Below are 25,199 nucleotides of genomic sequence, written 5' to 3' on the forward strand. Positions count from 1 at the left end.
AATAAGGCGTGTGGAGAGCGGGGATCAGCCAGAGAAAGCTCTAGAACCCAGCAGTCCCTCAAGCCCCAGTTTTCATCGGGGGCGGCAAGCACTACCACCCTCTCCCAACACGCACAAACTTGGCCCCACAAAACACACAGTGTAAGCCACACTAATCCATGTAGCCCACACAAACCATCTCCAGTGAGCGGCTGGCATCTGTTGGGAAGAAAGAGCCGCTGCTTTGTACTAAATGACATTAGTCACAATCAGTTAAATCAGCAACGATAATGCACATATATATAAAAAAAAAATCTTTATTCATATCGGACAAATTTTTGACTTTTGTTACAAACTGTAATAAGAAAATTAATTCTATAAAGCAGAACTCAGCTGTGGACATGGAGGATAAATTGAGACTATTTATTTATTAAGGGTTGTGCCTCATTTGTCTGCATACATTCAGAGAAGTCTGAATTACGCAAAAAAAAAAAAAAACAACGTTAGTGACACAGTGAATTTCAATCACTCCTCGTCCAGGCTCTCTCTCTCTCTCTCTCTCTCTCTCTCTCTCTCTCTCTCACATACACAATCAAACACTGGAATCAATTTTTGCTGCTGACATTAGAAACTCAAGTCACTTATGGGTATTTACCATGACTATCATTTAAGATGTTGAAATAAGACAAAAAGTAATAATAAAAATCTTCTAAAAATCAGAATGCAATTTGACATTCCATCTCAACTTGAGTCCTCACAGTGACCTCAGGTGCTTACACAGTCCTCAAACATAAGTTTACTTTTTTCCTAAATAGAACATCCCGCAAGCTTGTGACTATATTTAGACGTTTTTAGTTCCTTTCAATCTGCTCAATATCCAGCTCCCCGCCCAGCAGACACAGCTCCCGCCTACTTTCACACAGCCCTTCCCACAAAGGCTCTTGGTCTTTCCCATTAGTTGTCCCTGATATCAAGTCCCCAAATCTGTCTTGCTCCTCTATGGACAAATCCTCCCCAAGCCTCTGGTCCTCTGTTGAAGTTCTGCGATGCTCCTTCCCCTTGCTGCATGCACAGACAAAATCAGTCTTGCATTGGTGGGTGCTAGTGAACAAGGTTGGGGAGGGGCCCAATTGGCAACAGTCATCCCCACTGATTCCCGGGCAGCTCAGACTTTGGAAATTCCTTTGTTTCTGTAAGAGGAAAAAGGTAACCAGGGTCAGTTTAACGCAAACAGTTAATATAAAAACTGGTAACTAGGAGTGTTAGAAAATATTGATACATATTGATATCGTGATATTTTAGGTGGTGATATTGTATCAATATAGGGACATCAAATATAGATATTTTTGTATACAAATTTAGTCCACTGGGTGTTGCTGTCAAGCACTTTCTTTATTGAGGTCAGCAGAGATGATAATCAGCCTGCAACTACAACCTCCACTCCTGTAGATGGCACTGTACAGCTGGGTACTTTGAGTAACTGCTGGGCACATACGCATGACTTGATAATGGTGAATATTTTTGAAAACAATGCATATAATTGATGCATTACCTGGATGTGTAGCTATACACAATTAAATAAAGAAATTTAGTTAGATCGGGCTGTAATAATTTAAAGAAATTTTTCTTTCTTTCTTTTTTTTTTTTTTTTAAATAGGGCTTAACAATAATCATACATTTGCAACATATTAATCAGGATAGATTATTTGCATAAAGTTAAATAGTTAAAGTCTTTTGAGAATATTTAAGATTAATTCTTAAGACTACAGCTTACACTCAAGTAATTTTGTCCCCCAAAATATTTCTCTTCTTATAAAAACTGATTGACTAATCAACAGAATAAATGATCAGACTAAATCGAGGGCATTCATTCAATTAAGTCATTATTCGGAGCAATTTACAAATTTGTCCTTTGAGATGCATTTATCCAAAACACAAATTGGTGAAGGTACAATAGTGGTAGAAAGAGGTGTAGCAGCAACATTGTGGGCCAGATGTGTTAGAATTTACCGTTGACAAAACTGTGGGGAAACCTTACTGGCAGTTTCAATCAAACATGTCAAAAATAAATAAAATGAAAATAAATATAACTAAAAGCATGGCCCTTTCCTACACAGTAAATAAAGTCGTACAATTCTCAAACACTTTGTGTTATATTTTTTTACCCCAAAAAAACACACAGACAAGTGGAGGGGAAGTGTCTATTGCACATAAAAACACACAGCTTGAATAAGAAAGCCACTCTGGAATTCCCCTCCATCTCTACTATGACCACTGGTCCCATGCTCTACATTAAGCCAGGCTCAGTGCCTCACCTCCATGGAAACAGGACTTTTGTTTTTGTAAAGTCCTATAACATATTTATTTATTTATATGTGCAATGAGCTCAGCACCAGACACAAAGCCCATCAGAGAGGCGATGTGTAGCACATGATGTTGTGTCCATGTGACCAATCAAGTCACGTTAAACATTCAGCAGGGTTTTTACACTATTGTAATATTGTACCATGCACAGGTATCCAGAACTGATGTGCAAAGTTAAAAGGCTACCAGACAACAGTGATAAACCATTTGTTCACTGTTATTGAAATAAACTGCAGGAATTTATTAAGTCCCCTCAAATCCCCTAAAAACAAGCATTTCACAAATGTGGGCAAAGTATTGATATTTTTAGATTATATGACTTGGGACTGCAGGTGGCTATCTGGTGGATGTCCACTAGGAGAGGACAGAACAATGAGCAAAGACATCTGGGCAGCCATGTCTATTCAACCTCCATTACATGTGGGATGGAAGGCCTGATTCTGTGTTTTCTGTATTCTTTTTAAACAACTTAAGGGAAGACACGACAGCTGTCACTCAGTTTCAAGTGAAGGAGGGGCAGTGTCAGACGCACGCACAGTGTGAGACTTTTAGTTATGTAATAATGCCAATGGGCTTTGAATGGTGCCTGGCTTAAGCTCTCCTCTCTCCCACACATGCATATAAAAACACAGCAGGGCCCAGTGGAAGGGCTAGTGAATGGGAAGGACAAAAAAAAAAAAAAAAAAAAAAAAAAAAACAGGGCTGAAACTTGGTGATGTGCATTAACTCTCTAACCCTGTGATAGATTGTTGATGGGCGGGGCCACGCTGCAGACTGTTTCACATCAAAAGAAGCCCTGCCGTTCACTGCAATTCCAGTTGGCCAGCCACATACATACACACACACATGCAGAAAGAGTACGGAAAGTTGTGGATATTTGAACATAGAACAAACTTAAAACTGCAGCGGTATTTGTAGACAACAAATGGTGGTTTTGGAAAAGATAAAGCTAAGGCTCATGATTAAACAGCATCTGAACTCTTTCATGAGAAGCCGCTTCCAGATCGATCCACAAATTCGACATAAGCTCAGCGTTTGGACTTTACATTGCAGCCACTTACAGTGCTGGCTTACAGTAATTCATTCTGGTGATGAGGCAAGGCATGTGTCAGTCAGCGCTGCAAAACAATCGTGCATCACCATGTTGCATGGTACAGAAATCTCATGAGAGCAAGATGATTTACCCACTGCTATAATCCTCCATCTTAGTTTGAGAGGCCACTTCCATGCTCGGTTTCAATCGTGTGATAAAGTTAAACAAAAATCTATTTTGGCTCGCAAAGGCAATCGTTAGACATACAGCACCAAAGAAAACAGTGGGTTCCAGAATGCAGCAGTGCTTCCAGCGTTCAGTCTGAAACTGGCTTTGAATTGGGCTCATGTTCCGGACTGAAAAATGGATCAGTAAGTAGATCGGCCTTGCCCGTCAGATACCTGATACATAATCGTTTTCGGGAGCGGATCCCGATATTGGATCAGATCGGTACTATCCCTGGTGCAAAGTACCAAACTGCAAAAAAAAAAAAAGAAAAAAAAAAAGTGGCATGGAGAAGATAGTCTTAGATGAATACTGGTCCTTGGTGCAAAAAGGTTGCAGAATGATGAGACAATCTACATTGATGAAGCAATTTGTCCTTGGTTAAAATGGAGATTCTGACTAATAAATAGCAAACCGATTCCTGATTAAACAGCTCACGAACATGGACATGGAGTCTGATTAAAACATTAATTTCAGATAGCACCCTCATGGCAGTCCATTATGGCTACTTCCGTCACTCAGAAAAACCTGTTCTACTTTATTTTGGGTTTCAAAAACTATGATTAAAATCTAATAATAAAGATAATAAACATCTGAAATTTCTGATGAAAAGACAAGGCTGGAGATCAATGACTTGTTCTGGCAGTTTAATACACCATGGAGGAGAACTAGACCAGGCACTTACAGCGGCACTTACATCTCGTGTTGACGGGGCCTTATATACAAGGTTCATTGACTGGTAAGGTGACTTTTGTATACAAATCACACACAAATCTCACAAACCACAAAAAGTTTGCTTCACAGAGTGCCTCGGGACAAGCTGTTCCAGGGAAATATTTTTTCCTAAAACAAGTAGTGGCATACTGTTGATGGCTGATGTCGACAAGACAGTACATGTATTATCCTCAACCGTGAGTGACATAATGATACCCATTGTCTGATATATCCAAAATACTGAAGTACTTCAAGACCTAAAATCCATTAAAGTATATTTAATCTCAATACTACCTGTGACCCAGTGAACCACAGCCACCATGGCAACGTGCCATCCTGTCAGAGAAGCCCAAGCCCTAGCTATAACGATTTCCTGTAACCACAACATGATTAAAACATTATGTGATCACTACATCAGAGAGAGAGACATAAATTCAGCAAAGATTTACATCAGCATTTCCCAACCCTGGTCCTGGAGGAACGTCTGCCAAAGAGTCTTCACTCCAGCCCAAATTTTATGACATGCAATTAAAAAAAAATATATATTGCTTTTGTAATTTTGAAATAACCATTTCTATTAACTTACACGCATGGGTTGTTTTGATCAGTGAGAATGTCATTGCGCTTCATGTGACCTACAGAGGCAGTCGATATAGGGCTTATTAAAAACTCATCAATAACCAGCCTCTCACTCAAAGCCCATCTGTACAGTTTGATTTCCAGCTTGACTGCATTCCAAGGCCAAGGCGCAACAATGCAACAGGCGAATGATGAAAAGGGTTAGAAATGTGAAGGTAGACAAACAAACGGCAGGAAAAGCGTCACTCCCACCAAGTGAAGGCTCCCGGTGAAAAACATATTGTTGCCTAGAGTCAGAAATGTCTGGCGAACGAGTTCTCATGTCTGTGTTTGCCGGATATGCTTGGCAGTGGAGGTGTTCTCAGGCCTAGAGGCTTGTTGTAATTCTACTCAACTTATGTGCAAGGGCCAAGTTGAGTTTTTATCAGGCAACTGTGATGTACAACATAAAACTAGGACATGTAGGGGACCTTAAGGGCTACTCCACCAAGCCTCAAGGGGGCGAGTAAACACCCAAGGGCTCCCCAATCCGGTAGAGGAAGGAGAAAGGGCAAAGGTCAGCAGGGGGAAATAAAAGTGCAACCCCCCCCCCCCCCCCCCCCCACGGACACTGCAAACTCATTTGTCAAACTTGTTCAGGTTTGCTGTAAGCTGTTTTTGTTCTGACCAAGGCTCACACCGACAGCCTGTTTTTGGATTACTCTTCTGGATTACCCTTGTCTGTTCCTGTCTGATCCTGATGACCTCACGACCCATTTTCCAACCTTGACGACCCTCAGGCCACAGCCTCTGAAAGCCCACTTTCTTCTGGTACAGACCACTTCCGATTGATTTCCCTTCAGCCTTCGACTTTTGAGAACAGCTACTGCTTCGTAAAGTTATCTCGCGCTACTGCACTTGCGCCCCCATCCCTGAACTGAGACCTGCTACAATTAGGCATAACTGTTTAGTGTATTAGCAATACAACAGTATAATGTTGTCAAAGCCGGACAAATTTGTGGGTAGACTGCAGGATGCAATGACAAGACATTGACTTTTTAATAGATAAGACTTTTCCATGACTTCATCACCATATGTTCTCTGAAATTCCTATGCAAATTTGAAGGAGAGGAAAAATAATTAAGTTAAATTTACCAAAATATTGTTCAAAAAACTTATGACAACCCTGTAAAAATGGCCCCATCAGGTTCAGGCATAGATGTATATTACAGCTGTAATATACATAACTTTTAAAAGGAGACATGTGGCTGTGGGGGTGCTGCAATATGGATGCAATGCACACATCACCATGCGATGTGGTTCACTAAATATTACAAGAACTATGTACTTCATTATACATGCATGTCAATCAGATTTCAATAACTTTTCTTTTATGTTTATTTCAGCTTCCATAACTTTTCAAGACATGGAAATTCCATGAAATTAATTAAATTAATGACCGTAACAGCCCTCAACATCCCTTGAGGATGTTTGATATGTATCCACTTAAAACAACCATAGATCTAGTGAAGGGGGAAAGAACCTTCAATTGGGTCCTTCCTGAAAAGATGCATGTATTTTAAAGAATAAGACACAATCCAGCTCTGTATCTGCCATAATGGTCTGATCTAGTGATTGCTATTTTGGCAAAAGGAGGAGAGGTGGCCTCATTAGTGCTTAATTTTGGGGGGTGGGAAAGCCCCAGATAGCTAATAATAAGAGATGCCTTAAGTCATTCAGACATTTTTTGACTAGTCAGGACACTTTAATACTTGCTCTAAATAGCATACAGGATGTATGTTGTTCAGAGGCGTCTCATGACCCTGGTTTAAGGGACACGTCTCTCAGGCCGTTGTCTCAACCCACCATCTGTTTCCCCTTCAACTCTGCCAAGTGGCACGTTGGAGGACGGCTGCATGTCACCTCACTCTTTCTCCTGGTTTCTATGTGTGTACAGTCAAAAGGCATGTGGCTGAAAATGGTGTTCGAAGACACAGGGCAACTCACTAAGTGCAAAACAAACAGTGTGCTTACGTTTGCCAAATGAGTTTACACAGGAGAAACTCAAAATGTGGCTGTGACCGCTCCCTATGAACCCTGCAGACAGCTACAATACAGTGGTCCAGATGGAGGTTGGAACACTTAAATACATTTTTGTATTCAAGGCTCCGCTCAGTGACCCAGAACAACTCGTCCTTTATTGCAAACTCGTGAAGCATGGTGAGAAACAGGGAGGACGTCTCAAGGGTTTGTGACCAGACACGCCGACGGCAGGCAGATTCACTCAACCCTTTCCTGGCCACAAGCCCTAAAATAGACAGTCAGAGTTGTGAACACCAGTGGTTAACACAAGTGAAGTAGGTTAATCGGGCGGTAGCTAGGCAGCCTTTATCAGGTACTGTGAGAGCAGGCTTCCTGTTTATATACCACATGGCACAGGACGAGGACAAAAGATTCCAAGGCACTGGGGTGTAAAACAGAGACAAAAGAGTTTTAAGACAAAAAACAGACACAGGGTCACTCCAGAGCCTGCAAGTCCAAGATGAAACTTTAAAAACATTACAGTTTAATAAAGATCTTCTTGCCAGATCAACTTCTGTTTGGGGTTATAACCAAGTCAATACCCAATGAAATGTCCTGAGGCTTTTCAGTCCATCATGGATGCCATCTGTTTTAATTAATTACCTCATTGATTGAATTAGAGTTAACAAATGTGACATCTTGCTAAACCTTAGGCCTCAAGATCCACAATTACAAACCCATCAGGATATGGCCACTCACCTGGGTCATCTTGGCCAGATCCAGAGAGGGCCTTTGCTTGCGCGTGTCAGCCGGCCGGCGGCGTTTGATGCCGATCTTCTTGTCGTTGAGGACGCATGGCTGAGAGCGGCTGCGGGAGAGACCACCCTGCCCAGAGCGGCGTCCAAGCTCTGGTGTGGAGTCTGGGGAAGAGCTTGCATCAGATGGTCCCTGCGGCTCTGGGTGGCAGATCTGTTCATGGGAGAAGTAGAGGTTCCGGGGAGGCTCGGAGGAGCAGGGCGAGGTGAGGAGCCCTGTGAAGGGAAGACGCTGCTGACTGCTGAAACAGGGCAGTTCCAGGGTGTTGGACCGGGCAGGAAGGCTGAAACTGGAGCTGCGCTGCATGCCTGGAAAGCCCATGTGGCTGTGGGTCATGGTTGCTGCAGCGCCTCCTCTCTGGGCTACACTCCCGCCACTATGGCAACGCCGTTTTTCCACCGCTGTCCACACACGTGATCCCTGTGGCCTCCACGGAGACCGGCAGCCGGATGTCAGGTCATCAGAACAGGAAAGCGAACGACACTGACGCTTGCTGGGCGGCGCAGTGGAAAGGGAGGTGCCCGACTCGCTCAAGCTCAGGTTCTGCAGAAGGCTGCTGATTGTGCTTGGTGGACCCCAGACGGTGCCTGCCGTGGGGCCCTGGCAGCTCTCAGGCACAGAGTCCCACAGGTTCTCCAGACTGGAACCAACCGGGTGCTGCTGGATACCACAGCTCTGGCCAACATCACGCCACCTGCTTGTCTCTGCCGCTGCCAACAAACAGACATAAGATAGAGTGAAGAGAAGGAGAATGACAAGTTAGGAGCACAGAAGCACAGAACTGGAAGGCAATGTAGCTAATTAGGAAGTTACCACAATGGCCACAGAAAACCAACACAGAGCACAAGAGAACGAAAACATAAAAACACAAACCAATGGCTGAGTGGGGTCTCGAAAGCGCAATTTTTTTCCCTACCTTTTCCTGAATGTAGATCCAAATGCAATCAGCTACAATTAATGAGTCTCTGATGTCTGGATTACAATTCCTACGTAATTGGTTAATGAAGCAAATGCTCTAAATAATTGACAAGCAAAGGTCAATTGCAGCAGCTTCAACAAGATGCCTCAACATCATTTGGGCACCACATCTGGAACCTGTGCATTTAATACAGCCTCAGATGAAACACTAACTAGCCTCAAAGGCTAGCTGGCAAGCCATGTTTTACTACATTTATCTCTGTATCGGTTTATCTCTGTATCCTCAAACAGTAAAAGGCTCATGTGCAGTATATATGAATGAGAGTAGAAATTTATGAATTTGATCTCTACTGTATTTGTTTTGAGACCATGGACACTAGTAAACCAGGTCATGCACACAGATTATATGATGGCCAATTTTATGAATCGGACCTTTTAAAGAATCATGGAAACATTTCAGAATAAAATAGATTTGCTATATGTGCAAAACCTTACTAACCAAATAGAATATATATCAATCATGATGTGTTTAAGTGTTAATTGTGAAAAACTGTTGGCAGAAAAACTGCATTGGCAGTGCAGTGATGCCAGGCTGCACCCGTAAGAGTGGCAGTGGTCTTCTGGAAAAGGTGACTGGAGACTGTGGACAATTAAACCATGATTTTAGTCCAGGTTCATATATTCTTACAGCACCACTAAATCAGTTATACACCAAATGCTGGACCGCACTAAAACAGATTTGATATTTTCTAGCCCAACGGTCACAAACCCTCGTCCAGCCGGGCACCAGAAGCTTAAATCTTTCTAAATTAGAGTAAACCGAAAATGTGCACACTGTTGGGTGATGCCTGCTGTAGCCTCACCAAATCACATTAAATTTTATCATGGCTTTTCTGATGGAAGTTAACTGAACTGTTACTGCTGCCAATTAGCTGTAATTTGACAAAGATAAATGGAGTAAAAGTAATACTGCTCTGACCTAGAGGACCATGACCTGAAAAGCCCAGTCAAAGAACAAGTCTGACTGCACATCATTACTGTTGCAAATCACAACGTTATCAGATGTCACAGATCAAAGCTCATCTGCTTTTTTACTGGTTTTGGGTGCTAATCAGTGCCAAGACTGCTAGCTCACCGCATGACACTGTGGACCGGTTTCCTGGAGAAATGTCCAAATTGACTAACTGGGCAAGAGCATTTTACCACCAGCCCATTAAAAGGGTTTTGGTGACCTGTTCCAGAGCCAGTGATCAATTTCTTTCATTTACCTTTAAGACACCACGGATGGCAAAGAGCTTTTCAAAGTTTATGAAGCAAACTAAAACACTCATTTGTACTCAATTAAGTAAGTAAATTAAGTACAGTATACAAAAAGTGCTTAAAATATTGATGTAGCGGTTTAGATGTTATTCAACCACAGCACATTCAACACCTGTGTTGACTGACATGAGATTGAGTCAAAACAGATGTTTGGGGTGGAAAAACAGAAAAAAAAAAAAAAAAAAAAAAAAAAAAAAAAAAAGGTACAGCACCCCCCACTTCCCAGCAATAGCTGAACAAGCTGCCAGGGATCTACACAATAGGCTTTAATTACAGAAAGATCCAGGAATCTACAGGTAGACATGTCCTTACCCATGATTCCAAAGGAGAAGAGGGCCGCCCCCTGGCTCATGGTTGCTGGTTTGCACTGTGAAAGGAAGAGGGGATTACACAAAACAAAGGAAGTGTATGTGTGTGTGTGTTCGAGTGTCCGACAAAGTCTTCCTCAGTCCCCGGCTTAGACGTACAATTACGCACCCCTCCTCCAGTGACCCAACATGCAACTCATTGTGCACAATGAGGCAGGAAACAGACCCTCGCTCCCTTTGCCTCCCTCCAACAGAAACAACAAGCATGCGAGCAACAGAGCTGGGTCATACAGACCACAACAAAACAGCACATTGGTGTGTGGCTGTGCAAGATGCCACAAGTTTTTCAAAAAGTTCCTGTTGCTCTGAAGAATTACTTTACAATTACAGATTGCATAGACACATGGCTAAACTAGCCTGTGATTGGGTGGAAGGCAAGGTTTTTTTTTTTTTTTTATTCTCATTCATTCAGGAGTCAGACTTGCAAGGTCATGTGTAACTAGTAATGAAGAAACTGAACCGGCAAGATTTGAAGCCAAATCTGTGATCATTTCAGCCGTTACAATGCAATTATGGCATTTGTACTAAAAACATCCTCCTTGTCAAATCATTGACTGACATAGAATTTTGCAGATTTTGTCAGTTGATGGGAGTTCCGGATAGGAAATCTGCGGCCGTTTGAGCAACCTGTTAAGGTAGGTATATTATGGACTATAGAGCGCACCTTTATACGGGCTGCAACCTACTGTTTTTTTTTTTTTTTTTTAAGAAATTGTACATAAATAACCCACATGGGTGTCCCTGTTGAAACATGAGGTATTAAATGGAGCAAGATGAGTAGTTACTTTGTCACACACTTGCAAAAATACCAGAAAAGCAAAAGTCATTGATCAATATGGTCATACAGCCAGACTGATCACTTTTAATTGCATCATATGCATTTCTTTGTCTCTTTTCCATGATGAGGGTCTGTGCATGAAGCTGATCTGAAGTATTAAGTGGAAGTGAGTGCCAAAACAGTTTCATTGGTCAACTGTGACCTTTTTAGTAATTTCCTTGGTCTGATATGACAAGGTTAAATGTGTTGGTGTCAGGAAGCAAGTTAGCCTATAGAAATAGCCACATCGGTGTAAAAGACTTATATGCCAGAATTTATGGTAATCAATTGGCTCACATGGATCAGGGTAATAAACTACAGTGGCGACAAGTTGGATGTTCTCAACAAATTCATTTATTTCTAGAGACAGGGATGGGATTAATCTATTCATTATTTCTAGGTTACATGGCAGGTCTTTTACAGTCATCTTACCAGCTCCAAGTGTGACTCTTTGGAAGTTACATCATCCACTCCCTTCTTTTCCAGTGATTTTGTCTGAATGATCACCATGGCAACACACATCTTTGCCACAGAGTAATCCAGTGCATGGGTGACCCCTCTGAGACCATCTTCGTTGATGCCACTGGGGTATGCAAGTTAGATGTCCATCCGTGCAGATGTTTCTTCAGGCCTCTGCTGAGCTCTAGAAACACAAGAGAAGACCCAAGCTTAACCTTCCATGTTAACCTAAGCCTTCTTATGTTGACCTAAAAACTTGTGTTGACCCTGAAGGCCACAAGGCTTCTAACAAGGCAGCGGGGGAAGATGTTGACTAGAGTGTCCAAAGCCTGACCTCCCCAAAGACTGAGGAATTTCCCTCTGCTTTCCTCCTCTTTCCCACTCTCTCTGGCAGTGCACACAGAGCCCTTTCAGCATTCAGCACAATTCCACATATATCCTGCCAACGCAGTCACAGCTAGTCATTTACAATAACTGCCACACAACGGGGACGACGATAGGGATGAGCCGTTCCAGACTAAACCTGCAGGCAGTGACATTACAACAGACCAATCAAGAAGTCATGTAATCTAATACTCTGGCTCAGGCAGGCCTTGCTGAAATGGTTATCAGTCATGCACTGGCCTCCACGATCACCCCCTCCCTGCTGCAGACGTGTCTTGAGGTAAGTCAGAATGTAAATGAAACCCTCAGTGGCCATCTGGGAAAAGCTGTGACTTTGAGGTTATCAAAACACTGTGGTCTGCCCAGGCTCCCAAATAATGCCACTGGCCTCTCTTTACAAGTGATTGAAAACATTTGAAAGAACAGCATGTTGATGACGTTAGAGCCTTCACATATGGAATAAGCAAGGTGCATTTAGCAAAAAATTAGCCTTGCCATTATGGACATGCTTGCCTTGTAAGCACTCAATAAATCAAGCAGGGTACCAAATTTGGAGCAACTTTTGCACAAAACAGCAACAAAGAAAAGGCACTTTTAAACAGAGCATAAATAGGGATGCAGTTATAGGAAGCAACCACCTGGGCAGCTCCTGTGAACTCATTTTTCTCACTAGCGGCTTTAAGAAGTATGAAGAGATTCAAGACGGATGACTGCCCAAAAAAAAAAAAAAAAAAAGGAAGTTTCAATAATAGGAACTGTGAAAACAGGGCGTAGCAGGGTTCTCCAGAATTGGCAAGTTTCAGTTTATTTCATGACTAATGTTTAAATGAACTGCATGCATCTGTTGTAATACTTGAATCCAATGTTCGCCTTGAGACCATTCACAAGTTTGTGATTCTACAATGACATTTGAGATTAAAAAAAAAAAAAAATCAAATTAAATGTAACACTTGAAAGTGTGTATGCATCACCATACTAACACATGACATTTTGAATAAACCTTGTCAACACTGTAAATTATTATTCAGTAGAACAAAATGTTCTCCTCGACTCCACTGTTCAGATCAAGGCTTGGGATGGAACTGGACCTGATAGAGGTGGTCTCATTGTAAATCACTGCTGCACATACTTCCAAGTGATAAGCCTGCTTCGCATTCCACACAAAGTACTGTTTGCTCACCCTGTCACTCTGGGTGCACCTGACACCCGTGACTGTTTAGTCTGTCAAGCATGGCCTTGCCGATAGTAAAACAAAAATTTGACTCAGGTGCCTCAGTGTATGGCCATGGGCACTTATAAAAATGAGTTTAAACACTTTTTACAAAAACACTACTAGTGCTGCACGATTAATCTAATCGCAATCGCGATGTCATTCTGTGCGATTACATGAACACAAAAAGCTGCGATTTAAATGATTAGTACATGGATTTGATCGGCAACATATCCGATCCATTCTCTCAAAGTTTGCGAGCTGACTGAAGTCTCACTTCAGTCGAATGTGACGTGTTTGGTCACATGACTTTCGGTTCGGTTCAATGGAGACCTCAGATTCGTGACTCGCATAGACATATGGGTAGACACCGCATGACGAGCTGCATCGTACGTCAACATCGCCGCAATAGGCTCTGCTATGGAGAGAAGTGCATAAAAATGCCTCACTCTTGTGCTGCTTGGGGCTGTACAAACCGCTGTACGCTCCAAACCAGATCCCGGGGGGATTACATTTCATAGGTAAGGCTGGACAATTGTTTTGAATATATTTGGCCATTATAAAATCCCGTTTTATTAGTCTTAACCTTAGCTAAGATAGGCTTAGCTAGCGAAGCTATGCATTCCTGTGTTCAAGTCAGCCTCCAAACAACGTTTTGGCTAAACGTAGGCATTAACTATTTAGACTGTTCTTAGCTGTTTAGTTAACTTTTTCTCAAACTTTGAAGGATTCCTAAAGAAATTCAACTCCGTTTACAAATGTTAACCTTAGCTAAGCTAGCAAAACTATGCATCCCTGTGTTCAAGTCAGTTAAACGTAAGAACTATAATACGGGATTTTATAATGGCCAAATATGATCAAAACAGTTGTTTAGCCGTAACAGGGTTTGTCGTTCGACAGTAATGTAAAGAGTTTTTTGTGATTATTTAATTTTGTAGAATATTGTATTTTGAAAGCACTGGGCATTTCAAGTTGTTATAAGTAGTTTGTATGTTTCACTTTGAAATTAAACATTTCACTATTAGTAATTTGTATGCGACTTTTCATTGATATACAAGCAAGTGTCCTTTATCATATCGCATATCGCAATATTGATCTCAATAATTGCAATATGTCTTTTTCCCCAAATCGTGCAGCCCTAAACACAACTTCTTAAAAAATACCAAAACATGACTGTAAAAAGTCATAAGGAATAAATCAAATTAAATTTAAAAAGATCATAAAAAGGTTGCCTAATTTTATAATAAACACTATTACTTTATCATAAGTACTTTACGCTGTGCAAGGTTTTTTTTTTATTTTTATTATAAACAAGGGCTGCACAATTATGGTAAATCATGATAATTTTTTTATCAGTAATCATGATTATTCATTATTTTAGGAAAAAACATTTTTATTGCACTTTCTATTTTAAACAAACTGTAAATAAACAAGGCTTTCAGTTCAAAATGAAAGCTCAAATAAAGATTTAAGCTCAAATAAATAAAACAAAATTTATCCAAGACAAAGGGCGAACACAAAAATAGATTGCAAAGTGTAATGATAAAGTGTTATGCAGAAAAAGCACATACTACAAGGAACAGGAACATACTACAGCCCTATAGATCTTTGGCGATAAAAAAACATCCTGTCAACATTTTTTGTCTTAAGAGACGACGGGTCGAGTCACTATTAAAAAATAAATAAATAAATAAATAAATAAATAACTGATTATTAGGAACAAAATTATTATCGACAGGGCAGGTCCATACACAGAGGAATTTTGTATAGATTTGTCAAGAACTATGGACAATGAACTATGCAACATATACAGGTGTCAGAACAGAAGCTGGTGGGGGTGGGAAGACAGATGCTCTGGTCAGTAACATGAATAATGTTATTTGTCAAACACAAAATTTTGTAACATACAAGATGATAAAATAAAAAAAAATTATCCCTGTTGTTTTAGTCATGATTAGTAAGCAAAACCACGTTAAAAAGGTTCGCTTGTGTCAGTCACTGCTGAATGAGCCGAGATTCTGTGTTCTGCTACATGAACATGCACAGTGAGGTCACACCTCACAACGGGTGAAAATCGGTGATCGTACGTTATGTACACTGTATGATGCACAACCAAGCTGCGATTCTGCTGGCTCAAGGAATCAATTCATGCAAAACACTTTTACCAATCACCTCAATCCATTTACAAGCAGCAAATCACTATAGCCCGTAACTTTGTGGTGACTTACCGATCATTTACCACACAAGCTCGACCAGACCCGTATATAAATGCAATTAAATATACAGTATATTATTATATATGTAGTAATGTCACTCAAGTTTTTGCTCACCCTCTTCACACCTGTGGTCACATTTCCCCTCCCCAAAATGTTCGCACGCATGGAACATAAATATGTGCACATTTTGCATCATCAGGTTGTTTTCTTATTGATTATAACGTATGCCCAGGAAGAGGTGTATGCATCTTTTAGGTCCATTTTGTGTGGTCTCAGATAGGACTAAAACCGAAGAAACCTCGAAATAAAGAATACATGGTAATATATGTATTATCAATATATTTAATAAATTAGGACACATAATATAGCATATGTCTCCAATATATATTTTTTAATGTATTAACAATTACATGTTGACATACTTGCATACATTGTATAGGGTGCCTGGCTCCAGGCTCGAGATTATAATGTTATTTTAACTATTTATGAAAATATGGGCAACATGTATAAAGAATATTCATGAACTATCAAGGAAACATCCTTCTTAGATATTCTTTGAAATGATAATACAACCAAACCAGATGTCACAGTACAACAGATAATGCTGACAGAGCTTCGTACTGTTCTCTGCTAGTGTGCCAAGGGCGGTCAAACATCACAAGGGCTCAGATTCTCTCTCCGATTGCCCCTGCAGAAACAAGAGCAACGCTACACTCCTGCATCTCCGTGGAGACCAAAGTGAAGTCGTACTGTTGGAACGAGCGTGACTCGCGAGCACCGTTGTCAAGAAATCTGTTCAGGCTATACAGCCGGCAATCAGCTGGCCCTCTCCAGTTTCGCCCCGGGATCGAGTGTCCCACAATGACCGAATCTGACCCCCGTACTGCATGCTCACCAAAAGAGTGCCTTTGTCTCGGAGTTGCGGCACTGGAAGAATCCATCTTTGAGGCTTAAATTAGAAATACTTCAAAAAATTAAACCCATAATTTGACATCTTCCCAGGTTTCCAGGCAGATGGCTTTGCGTCAATTAAAATCCTCTTTGTTTGCTTTGGGTCAAAGTTCTTTTTTTTTTATTCAAGAGGACGTGTAAAACTTGTTCAGATGCTCAGAGAACACAAGGTACAGTTTTCGTCACCAAAGCACCAAGCACTAATCAAACAATGTCACTTCCCTCCACCAGGCTTTAAAATAACTGCAGCAAGCCACAACAGATGGTTAGGCTGCCTCAGTTTGAGCCAAGTGGCTCAATTCTCCTTTACAGCTCTCAGGTGTGCCAGTAACAAAAAAAAAATATATATATATATATATAAAAAAAAAAAAAAAAAAACCTTGCTATTGAAGCGGGCCCACATCTCAAAGCACTGAAATGCATTTCTGCATTACCATGTCTGTTCTTGGCCATAACGTATGCGGCTCAGGGCAAGGTCCCTTTCAGAGTTGCTGCGGGATTACAAGATGTACGTCCTTACTTTCCTCATTCCTTTGTTTGCCCTGTTCGGATAGTCATGGTCTGGTTTGAAACAAGCTGGAAAAAGACTTTTCAACATCTCCCGTTCATCCCCATCATGACCCTGCAGTCAGCACAGAGGCAGAAAGCAGATGAGCTGGGTGTCAGATTTCCCACGCTCACCTTTCTCACAAGCTACTCCTGAAACCGGCTCCTCGCCCTCAGATACAAAGAGTGCCCAGGGTTTCGAATCTCATCTCAACAGAGATATAGTAGCAGTCACGCTCGACAACGAACCAGACAAATGCACAGGGCTGTAGATTTCTCCTGAATGTATCTTCAAGGCCCAGCAACTTCACAAGTGCCTCGTTCAGAGACTCAATTGACCTCTGCGAATAACAATGACCATCCAGTTCCATTTTGGGTCAGTCGGTCTTGTTGAATCCAATAATAACTGGCTTGAACTGACCTCTTCAGTCAGAGCAGAAACATGCAAGATATTGCGATAGCAATCCCTTGTGTAAAAACCAAGGAAAACCACAGTGCTAGCTGAGGTCAGAAGTGCTTGGCATTTGATAGTTCAAAGGCGCAAGATTAATTCTTAATGCGTGACCAGCTATTCAAATCAGTCAAACCACGCTAGGTATGTTTCACTGGTAAAAGATACAAGAATATCTTACAATATCGGACTAAGTCATGGAGGAATGAAGGAATTCTGAAGCAAAAACCTTTAACATATTCCACATGACGAAATGGACAATGGTCTAAAATGTAATGAGCATCTGGACCCTCCACAAAGTCCAGTCTGTGATCCACAGAAAGTTTTATTTAGTAAGAAATGCATTCTAACTAAATCACAGCAGCATTCATTAATGAATGCTTAATGAACTGTGATCTACTTATGTACTTTAACGATACATGTCATGATTGTACTAATATGACAATAATAACAGGATAATAAAATCTCTTGTTTTAATAGACCAACTGAATTATCATTCTAATGAAGAATAATTTGCACTAAACTTAAACTTAATGGAAAGCTGCTGTTAAGCAGATCCTTCCCAGCATTCATTGGCAAACATAGTATAATTAAATGTATTTAACAATACACTGTGAAAGATGACAATGTTTGTAATTTAAGCTAGTTAAAACTTACTGGAAATGCTTGAACCAGGGGGCACAAAAATAAAGTCTCCTCAAGTAAGAGTATTGATCTGAGATTGATCTTTTGCTCTCATTCATTCTATGCCAAGTGCCTCAACTAATCTTGGCTTATTAGGGTTCAGGCAGCCAGTGATAATGCAAAAAAAAAAAAACTGGTTTAACATTCTGACACATCAGCGACACTTCATGAAAAAGAATAGGAGGAAAACCAAAACCTCAAACTAACACAAAGCACCGTACACTAAGCCAGAAACTTCATAAAGTATATATTGTATGAACATGTGTACATTTTGTTCTTGTTTTCTTCTTTGCGGAGAGAAACAAATATTCCTGAGGCAAGACGGGAAGAGAGGTACGAAGGGGGTGGCGGCAATCAATTTCTGTAGGATGATGGGTTGTTACAGTTTACCCTGCAGCATTGTGCTCATTCTCAGCTGTCTCACTAAGATATGTAAATCGTTTAGAAATGTAAGTTTGGAAAGAGTAAGAGCAGGCAAAAAAAAAAAAAATTACGTCAGTGGGACAAAACAAGGAACTGGAAACCTTGGTCTGAAAGTAAGCCAGCTTGCAAACCACATACAGCCTGAAAATAACGCCTGAGCTGCAAGGGTTACAGCAAATGAATTAGTTATATGCCCCCATCGTCATTCTTAATGGAACTAGATCTGATGGCTTCAGCACTAAGAACTAAATCAAAGGTCCATATTTTCCTTGTGCTAAATTATATGTTATAGGTTACACATTTGTTGCATGGGGGAAAGCACAATGCCTTGGTGGTTAACATTTTGGCCAGAACAGGTCCCCCCCCTTGGAAAGCTAGTGTAGTACTTTTTAATTTAAACAAAACAAGAAGGAAGGGGCCCAAAGTGTTTGACAGTCAGTGCATCATGTGCCCATATTGTCTCTTCCCCACAACTAAACCAATTTATCAGCGAGTTACAGTAACGATCATTCCGATTAGTGAACAACCAAATACGATATTAGCTAACCCCACACTCCACGTCTTTCTTAATGACTGACCCACATATTTGTCAAGCCGTTCAAAATGGCCTTTTAAAAAAGTACTTGAAAAACACGATCGTTTGCACATAAATGCAGGCATTTGAGGAAATGGATAGGACTCGTTGAAAAGTTACCCTCAAACTTTGCACTGGAGCCCTTGGGCAGGAAAGAGTCGGGGTGGTTTCACAAGCATGCAGCTGCCCTGGCCACTTACCATAAACACAAAGGCCCAGCCAGGCTGTGCATCCTAAATGAGCCCATCAAAAGGGCAAAGGCACTGTACGTGTTTTTCACCCAAGTCTCGAAGGACATGTGCGCGTCGTGCCCACAAAGTGCCTTTCCAGCATGTGACTTTTGTTCCACCCAGCTCCATTTGGGGAACACTCGCGAGCCAGGCGACAGGCTGTTAAACTGTTACCAGGCAATAAGAAGCTTTGGCACAGAGTGCAGGGCCTGCTCTGTAACCACGAGGCTCCCACAAAGACAGAACGAGTATGAACTCAAGAGCGGACGAGACAAGCACCATTAACCTACTCAAAACCATGAGGACATCAACATTTTTTTTTTACACTTATCTCTGACTACAATGGGCACGAAAATCAATGCAAAGCATGATTTCCATGGCACACTGGCATTAGTCAATGCAAACATTAATTATAGATGGCAGCCAGTGTTTTCCCTAGCCATAATGCTTAATGAAATTATGTAGGCTAATGAATGAATTAGAATTTGGGTCACTCAACTGTTGGAGGGGTGAACAACAAGAATTAACTGCCATATGAACTTCCTGTTAAGAACATGTAAAGCAAATCATGCTCTCGTTAAAAGCACATTTCTGGGGAATAAAAGAGCTCTGACCTGCATGCTTTGTAAAATACGCATTGGTTGTTTTTAAAGGTTTTGAGTTCAGTCAAAATTTTTCAATGAACAGACAGGCAGAGATGCTCACCAAAACCTTTTTTTGGGGAGGGAAGCACCTGGTGTATATACTGTAATAAGATAAAATAGGAAAAATTCATTAATCCTGAGGGGAACTTTTTGTCATAAAAAAATTTGCTCAATGCAATAAAAGTAAATAAGAGCAGAGCAGTAGTAACAGTGCAATATAAATAATAATAATAAAAATGAGCATTTATGCTTAATTAAATGCAATGCCCAGTCTTTATATTAGGTATGTGTGCATATCTTGTTTCATTATCTCTGGCGAGAGCTTGGGTTTCAGATGTTAGTCTGTGCACTAAACTTGTTCCAGACACTGAAAAAATGGGGTTCAATAACCAAAAAAAAAAAAAGGAAATAAGTTTGGCCAGTGTGCTGATGTGGTGTCTACTTAGGGAATGTTGTACTCTGGCTCAGACTGGAAACTGGAACTACACACTTCTCTGGAAAGTTACAATACGAAGCATGCGGTCCGATCAGCGATAAGGGTTTAAAACTAAAAGTAGTGGAAATGCACATGCCTTTGCCCCAACGGTGTCCCATTAAGGCCATTTATGGTGGCAGTGAGTGATTGAAGGAGAAGGCACCAATGCTTTAAAAATCACATCTGACCCCCCTCCCCATCTCGAGCCTTCTGCAAAGGCGGCGGCTGGTTAACATTCATCTGGCTTGAACACCCCTTCCCCCAAACATGCTTTGCATGAATTTCTTTTGTGCCAACGGCAGAAAGTGCTGGGTGCTTGAGAGACACCTCTGGGGGAAGAAAAGAAAAAAAAACGTGCCTTTGCAGCCCGGTTGCAGAGGCCAAGTGCACCTAGGTTTGCGTGTTGTGGCGCAGTTGCAGTGGCGCCCCAGGGTGCAGTATCTGCAAGGAACTTCTGGGCCAAAACCCTTGAACTCGAGATGCCACTGCGGGATGTGTGCTTTTGATAAGAGGCTTCTTAAACAAGGTGCAATAAAACAAATTATTAAAAAAAAAAAAAAAAGAAATCACTTTTTCTTTTTTGGAACTGTAACCATCTGCATGTACACTGAATATTACACAAAGATCAGCAAGCGTGCAGATCCTGCATGCAGAAGGTCCTGTTGCATAGAGAAATGCACGGGTGGTGCTGGGTTGAAAAGTTGCAGGCCCAGCACCCCTGCTTCGTCAGTCCCGAGCCACCCTGCAGAGAGTAAAGGGATTTTCACACAACCTCTAAAAAAAAAAAAACCCACGGAAACCTGCATTGGTGCTGCACCGGTGATGCCTTTGTCCCGCCCCGCCACCACCTGTAGCCATAATGCCCCCACGAGCCACAGCACAATTTATTATTCTCATTCGTTCTCATTGCTTCGCGCGAACCACACGACTAACATATAACCCAACTAACCTACCCCAAGAACAGGGTTAAAAGAAAAATAGTCAAATCAACGTACACCGCGTCCACTCCAGGAGAAACTTTCTCGAGGTTAAAATGGCGATCGACACACGAAAAATCGCGGCCGTAAAAAAAGAGAAAGCATTCGAGTGATTAGATATGAATAAGAAAGAAAAGAAGGAAAAATCGTTCAGTGAATCTGGGAGCTGCTCGGCATGTGCTTCTCGGATGAACTATGGGGAACAAACAAAAGGCTGGCTGACCAAGTTACAGGAAAGCGCTCCCAAAGCTACACCAAACATTTCATAATTAACCTGGACACCGTTTTCTTGAGATTCCGGAAGAAATTTGGTTCCTTCACTTTAAAAGTTGTGGTTTAACTGACTTCAGACAACTTTTTTTATGTACGCCCCTTTCATGTCGCACTGGACCTTCATGTTTGTTCCTTCTTGTTTTTTCCTTCATACTCACGATAAGCACGCGGCGCATCTCCGCTTGGCGAACGCAGTGGAAATAAAAAATAAAAAGCCCCCCCGGCGGCTGTCACTCTGGCGAGGTACCGCTGTCCCACACGCTCACAACAAAAGGCGAGGGGGGCTGAGAGTGCCCTGGCGCTGCGCGTTCCCAGGGCCCCCAGGATGTAAACTGCCGCACGGGAGCAGCCCCGTCCCCCCGCAGCCAATGCAGTGGAAGCGCCGGCCCATCGGGGTGTTCACTTCTGCCGTGGGATGTACCATTATGTACCAAGGCAGAGGTGGGGACAGGTCAAACGCGGTGTAGATTGAACAACAACAACAACAAAAAAACTTAACAAACGGATAGTTGTTGCCGACCGCTTACATGTACAAATATATAAATGAATATGACACATTTTGCAATTGAATCGTTCAAATTATAACTTTTGACAGAAATTTCCAATGTGATGTCGAGTGAGGAACACTATCTTGGTATAACCTACACCAGAAATCGAAACAAATGAAGGAACTGAAAAAAATGAAGCACTAAAACATAAATAGTGCTTTGAGCAGTTCATTTGCATCACTGTGATCAGGAAGGAAAGTGTTTTTCCTTTTCAAAACTTTTAAGGTTCATAGAACAGGTATATCAATGCCTACCCACATGGGTGACACACATGCTTTGTATATATTTGCATTTGACATGTTTTAGCACGTCGTGTGTGCATCATAAGAATAAAGAATGAAGTGTATGGGACTGAGTGTACTTACGCCCTTCTTTTTATACAGGCAAGATTACTTGCATTATCCTACAGAGACTGCATACAGGACATTGCATTTTAAACATTTGCGTCATGTCTGGTTGATCTGTTTTGTCACCAAAACCACCTCACTTTACAATATTCTGTTGTCTCGTGCAGAATTTGTAATGTTTCATCTTTTTTTTCCCTCTTTCTAAGGTTATTGTAGTTCTACTATATATTTAAGGCTATTTTTAAACGTGTCATCTCCATACCCACTTGTTTAAATACACAATCTATTGTGAAAGAACACTGTATTCCTATGAGTTGGCGACACCCATATTACATTTCTCACTCGGTTGATTGTGACAAAAGGAAGATGATAGTTTTCTCCAGCAAAACTTTCATGCTTTCATGAGCGGCATGTGTCATGTCCTGTTTTTTATGCCGCAAAAGGCATGCCGATCTTTCGCCGAGGCAATGTGGTTCTTCTCGAGCATCATCGATGTAGGGTGCTGGGTGCTGTTCAGTAAAACAAGACCTAGATACAATTACGAATGGCCGCGTCCTTTCAGCCGGCTACACAGGGCAGGGTTGCATGAGTCAGGCGTGTATGTGTGTAGTGTAATAAATCACCGAGTCTCATGTGCCATACTTGTTACATTTTAACCCCACCTGATACACCTATGTGCGCAGCCGAGTCTTCTCTCTTGATCAGGTACTCGCCTCAGATCCATTTCTGCTCGCGAGTCACTTATCTGCACCTTTCAGTCCAATCAAGATTAATGTTAAACATGAATGTTTTCCCATATAATCAATATAATAATAATAATAATATATTACTATGAATTCTTAATCTATTATTTCTGTGATTACGTACTGTAAAATTCAGAATCCAAGATTGGTGCCAGTAAATAGATATTACATCTTGACATCACTGTGTGCCTATTCTAAAAGGATTCTAGAAGTATTTATTCTGCCTCCAATATTGCAGCATGGGGTTTAGGGAGGGTACAATGACAACCTATTTTAACTTGATAGTGGGCTTTCTGCAAAAAAAGTATTTATCAGTAGTTCAGGGATGTGACATGACTCAGTTCTAATCAGACACTACGCCCAGTGCTGACAAACCTGAATTATTAAGTAACAAGTAAAACATTTACTTTGCAGATTTGCTGTGAATAGTCCCACGTATGACTGCGACACATGCTCACGTTACCTCACCGATGAATTTGAGCCATCACGCAGTGACAAATTGACAAATTAAGCACGAAAGTGGGGCAGGACAGGAGTGGTTTACCACTGTCAGACAGCGAATTTAATCCAAAGGTAGCATCTGTTGTATGAGTCTAATCTTGCTCTTGGCAGACATTCGGGGTGGAGGGTTCACAACGTCAGCAATAGCCAGGCCCAAAGATAAAGTCCAACAAGGATTTATGTTTTCAAGAAGGACAAAGCAGATGAACAAACAATTGCAAATTGCTAGATAAAGGGGTACATGGGGATTTTCCAGAACAGTCGTTGCTCATTCTCTGAACGGATAATGAAAGTAGGTCATCAACAAGTCAAGCAATTAAGTTAACATTTTAACACACCGTGGACTACCTTGAAAACGAGAAAAGCTGAAACAAGTGGCGCCTGCAAGCGGAACTAATGTTGTGTTGTGTTTCTTTCCGTCTCGACTGGCCTGTAGTGCTGATGCAAGCAAACCAGTGGCCTGCAGGCAAACCACCAAGAAATTCTGGAAGAGACACGCTCACGGCAAACTCGTGCATGCCAGTGAGCTAGTTAGGAGTTGTAAGTAAACAGACTCCACTATTGACAGGGCTGATAGTGGAGTGAGGGCTCTTCCTGTTCTAAAATGCTGATCAGACAGACTTTTTGCCCCCTGCAGTCTGGGTAATCTGCTCTCGGGTTGAACTCAACACATATGCACATGACCAAAATTGTACAATGGAAGCGTACAGGAGTCTTTAAAGCAAATATAAAATTTACCTTAATTTGCTTCAATTCAATGATTACTATTGTAATTATATAAAGGGTATATATTAATATGTATTAAATATATTCGATTACTTAGTGCCACCTAGTGGTCATTTAGGATTACTGTATTTTTGCTGACTGCACATAAATGTCTTTAATTAATTTTTTTTGTAAAATGTAATTGCACTTCGAAACAAAGGTAAAGCAGCATATTCAACTAAACATGAATAAAAATACATTAATTTAAATATTTGTAGCTTTATGCACAAAAATAGTAAACCCCCTGTACTGTAAACCCTCTACTGAGCTGTCTTCAAGAAGCAAATTTGTTTTTTTTTATAGTCGGTACACTAATTAACTATACACCAAAAAAAAAAATGTTCTGATTCTTCTGTGATCCTTTAAAAAAAAGTTTACCCACAATCCCTTTCACTGCGCCATCATTCTCCCTGTAGCCCAGCTGTTGTGTTTCAGTAGGGAAGCATTTAGTCAGGAAAGTCCCAGAGCACAGCATGCTCTGACCATGGAGGGGTTTTAATAGACAGAAGAAACAGCATGGAGGCTTCCTGGAAATTAGCCAGCGGATATCAGATGCCCGTTAGGACTCAACGTCATGGAGTGTGTCCCTTCAGGGGGCTCCACCTCAACTGAACTGTGCAAATGTGTGATAACTCTTAGAAACTGGCTTATTGACTCTGGATGT

At 41.3% G+C, this 25,199-nt stretch overlaps 1 protein-coding gene across 1 annotated transcript; it reads right to left on the reverse strand.

Moving 5' to 3' along the window:
- Window positions 1–278: 278 nt before the first annotated feature.
- fam53b (family with sequence similarity 53 member B) lies at window positions 279–21,985 on the reverse strand. The gene is made up of 5 exons (XM_028970334.1): window positions 21,790–21,985; window positions 11,567–11,777; window positions 10,262–10,316; window positions 7,655–8,421; window positions 279–1,169 (listed from the first exon to the last, which is right to left on the reverse strand). Exons 2-5 carry the CDS (start codon window positions 11,654–11,656, stop codon window positions 831–833), a joined length of 1,251 nt encoding a protein of 416 aa, XP_028826167.1. The 5' UTR covers window positions 11,657–11,777; window positions 21,790–21,985; the 3' UTR covers window positions 279–830.
- Window positions 21,986–25,199: the final 3,214 nt, after the last annotated feature.

The sequence above is a fragment of the Denticeps clupeoides genome, chromosome 2 (genome assembly GCF_900700375.1).
Source record: "Denticeps clupeoides chromosome 2, fDenClu1.1, whole genome shotgun sequence".
Taxonomy (NCBI): Eukaryota; Metazoa; Chordata; class Actinopteri; order Clupeiformes; family Denticipitidae; genus Denticeps; species Denticeps clupeoides.

Excerpts from the sequence above, each read along its gene's own strand:
- fam53b (XM_028970334.1), bottom strand. The coding sequence starts at position 11,656 with ATGTGTGTTGCCATGGTGATCATTCAGACAAAATCACTGGAAAAGAAG. Across the intron at positions 8,422-10,261 it reads CTTCTCCTTTGGAATCATGG|CGGCAGAGACAAGCAGGTGG; the intron begins GTAAGGACATGT and ends GTTTGTTGGCAG. Across the intron at positions 1,170-7,654 it reads ATCTGGCCAAGATGACCCAG|AAACAAAGGAATTTCCAAAG; the intron begins GTGAGTGGCCAT and ends TTCCTCTTACAG.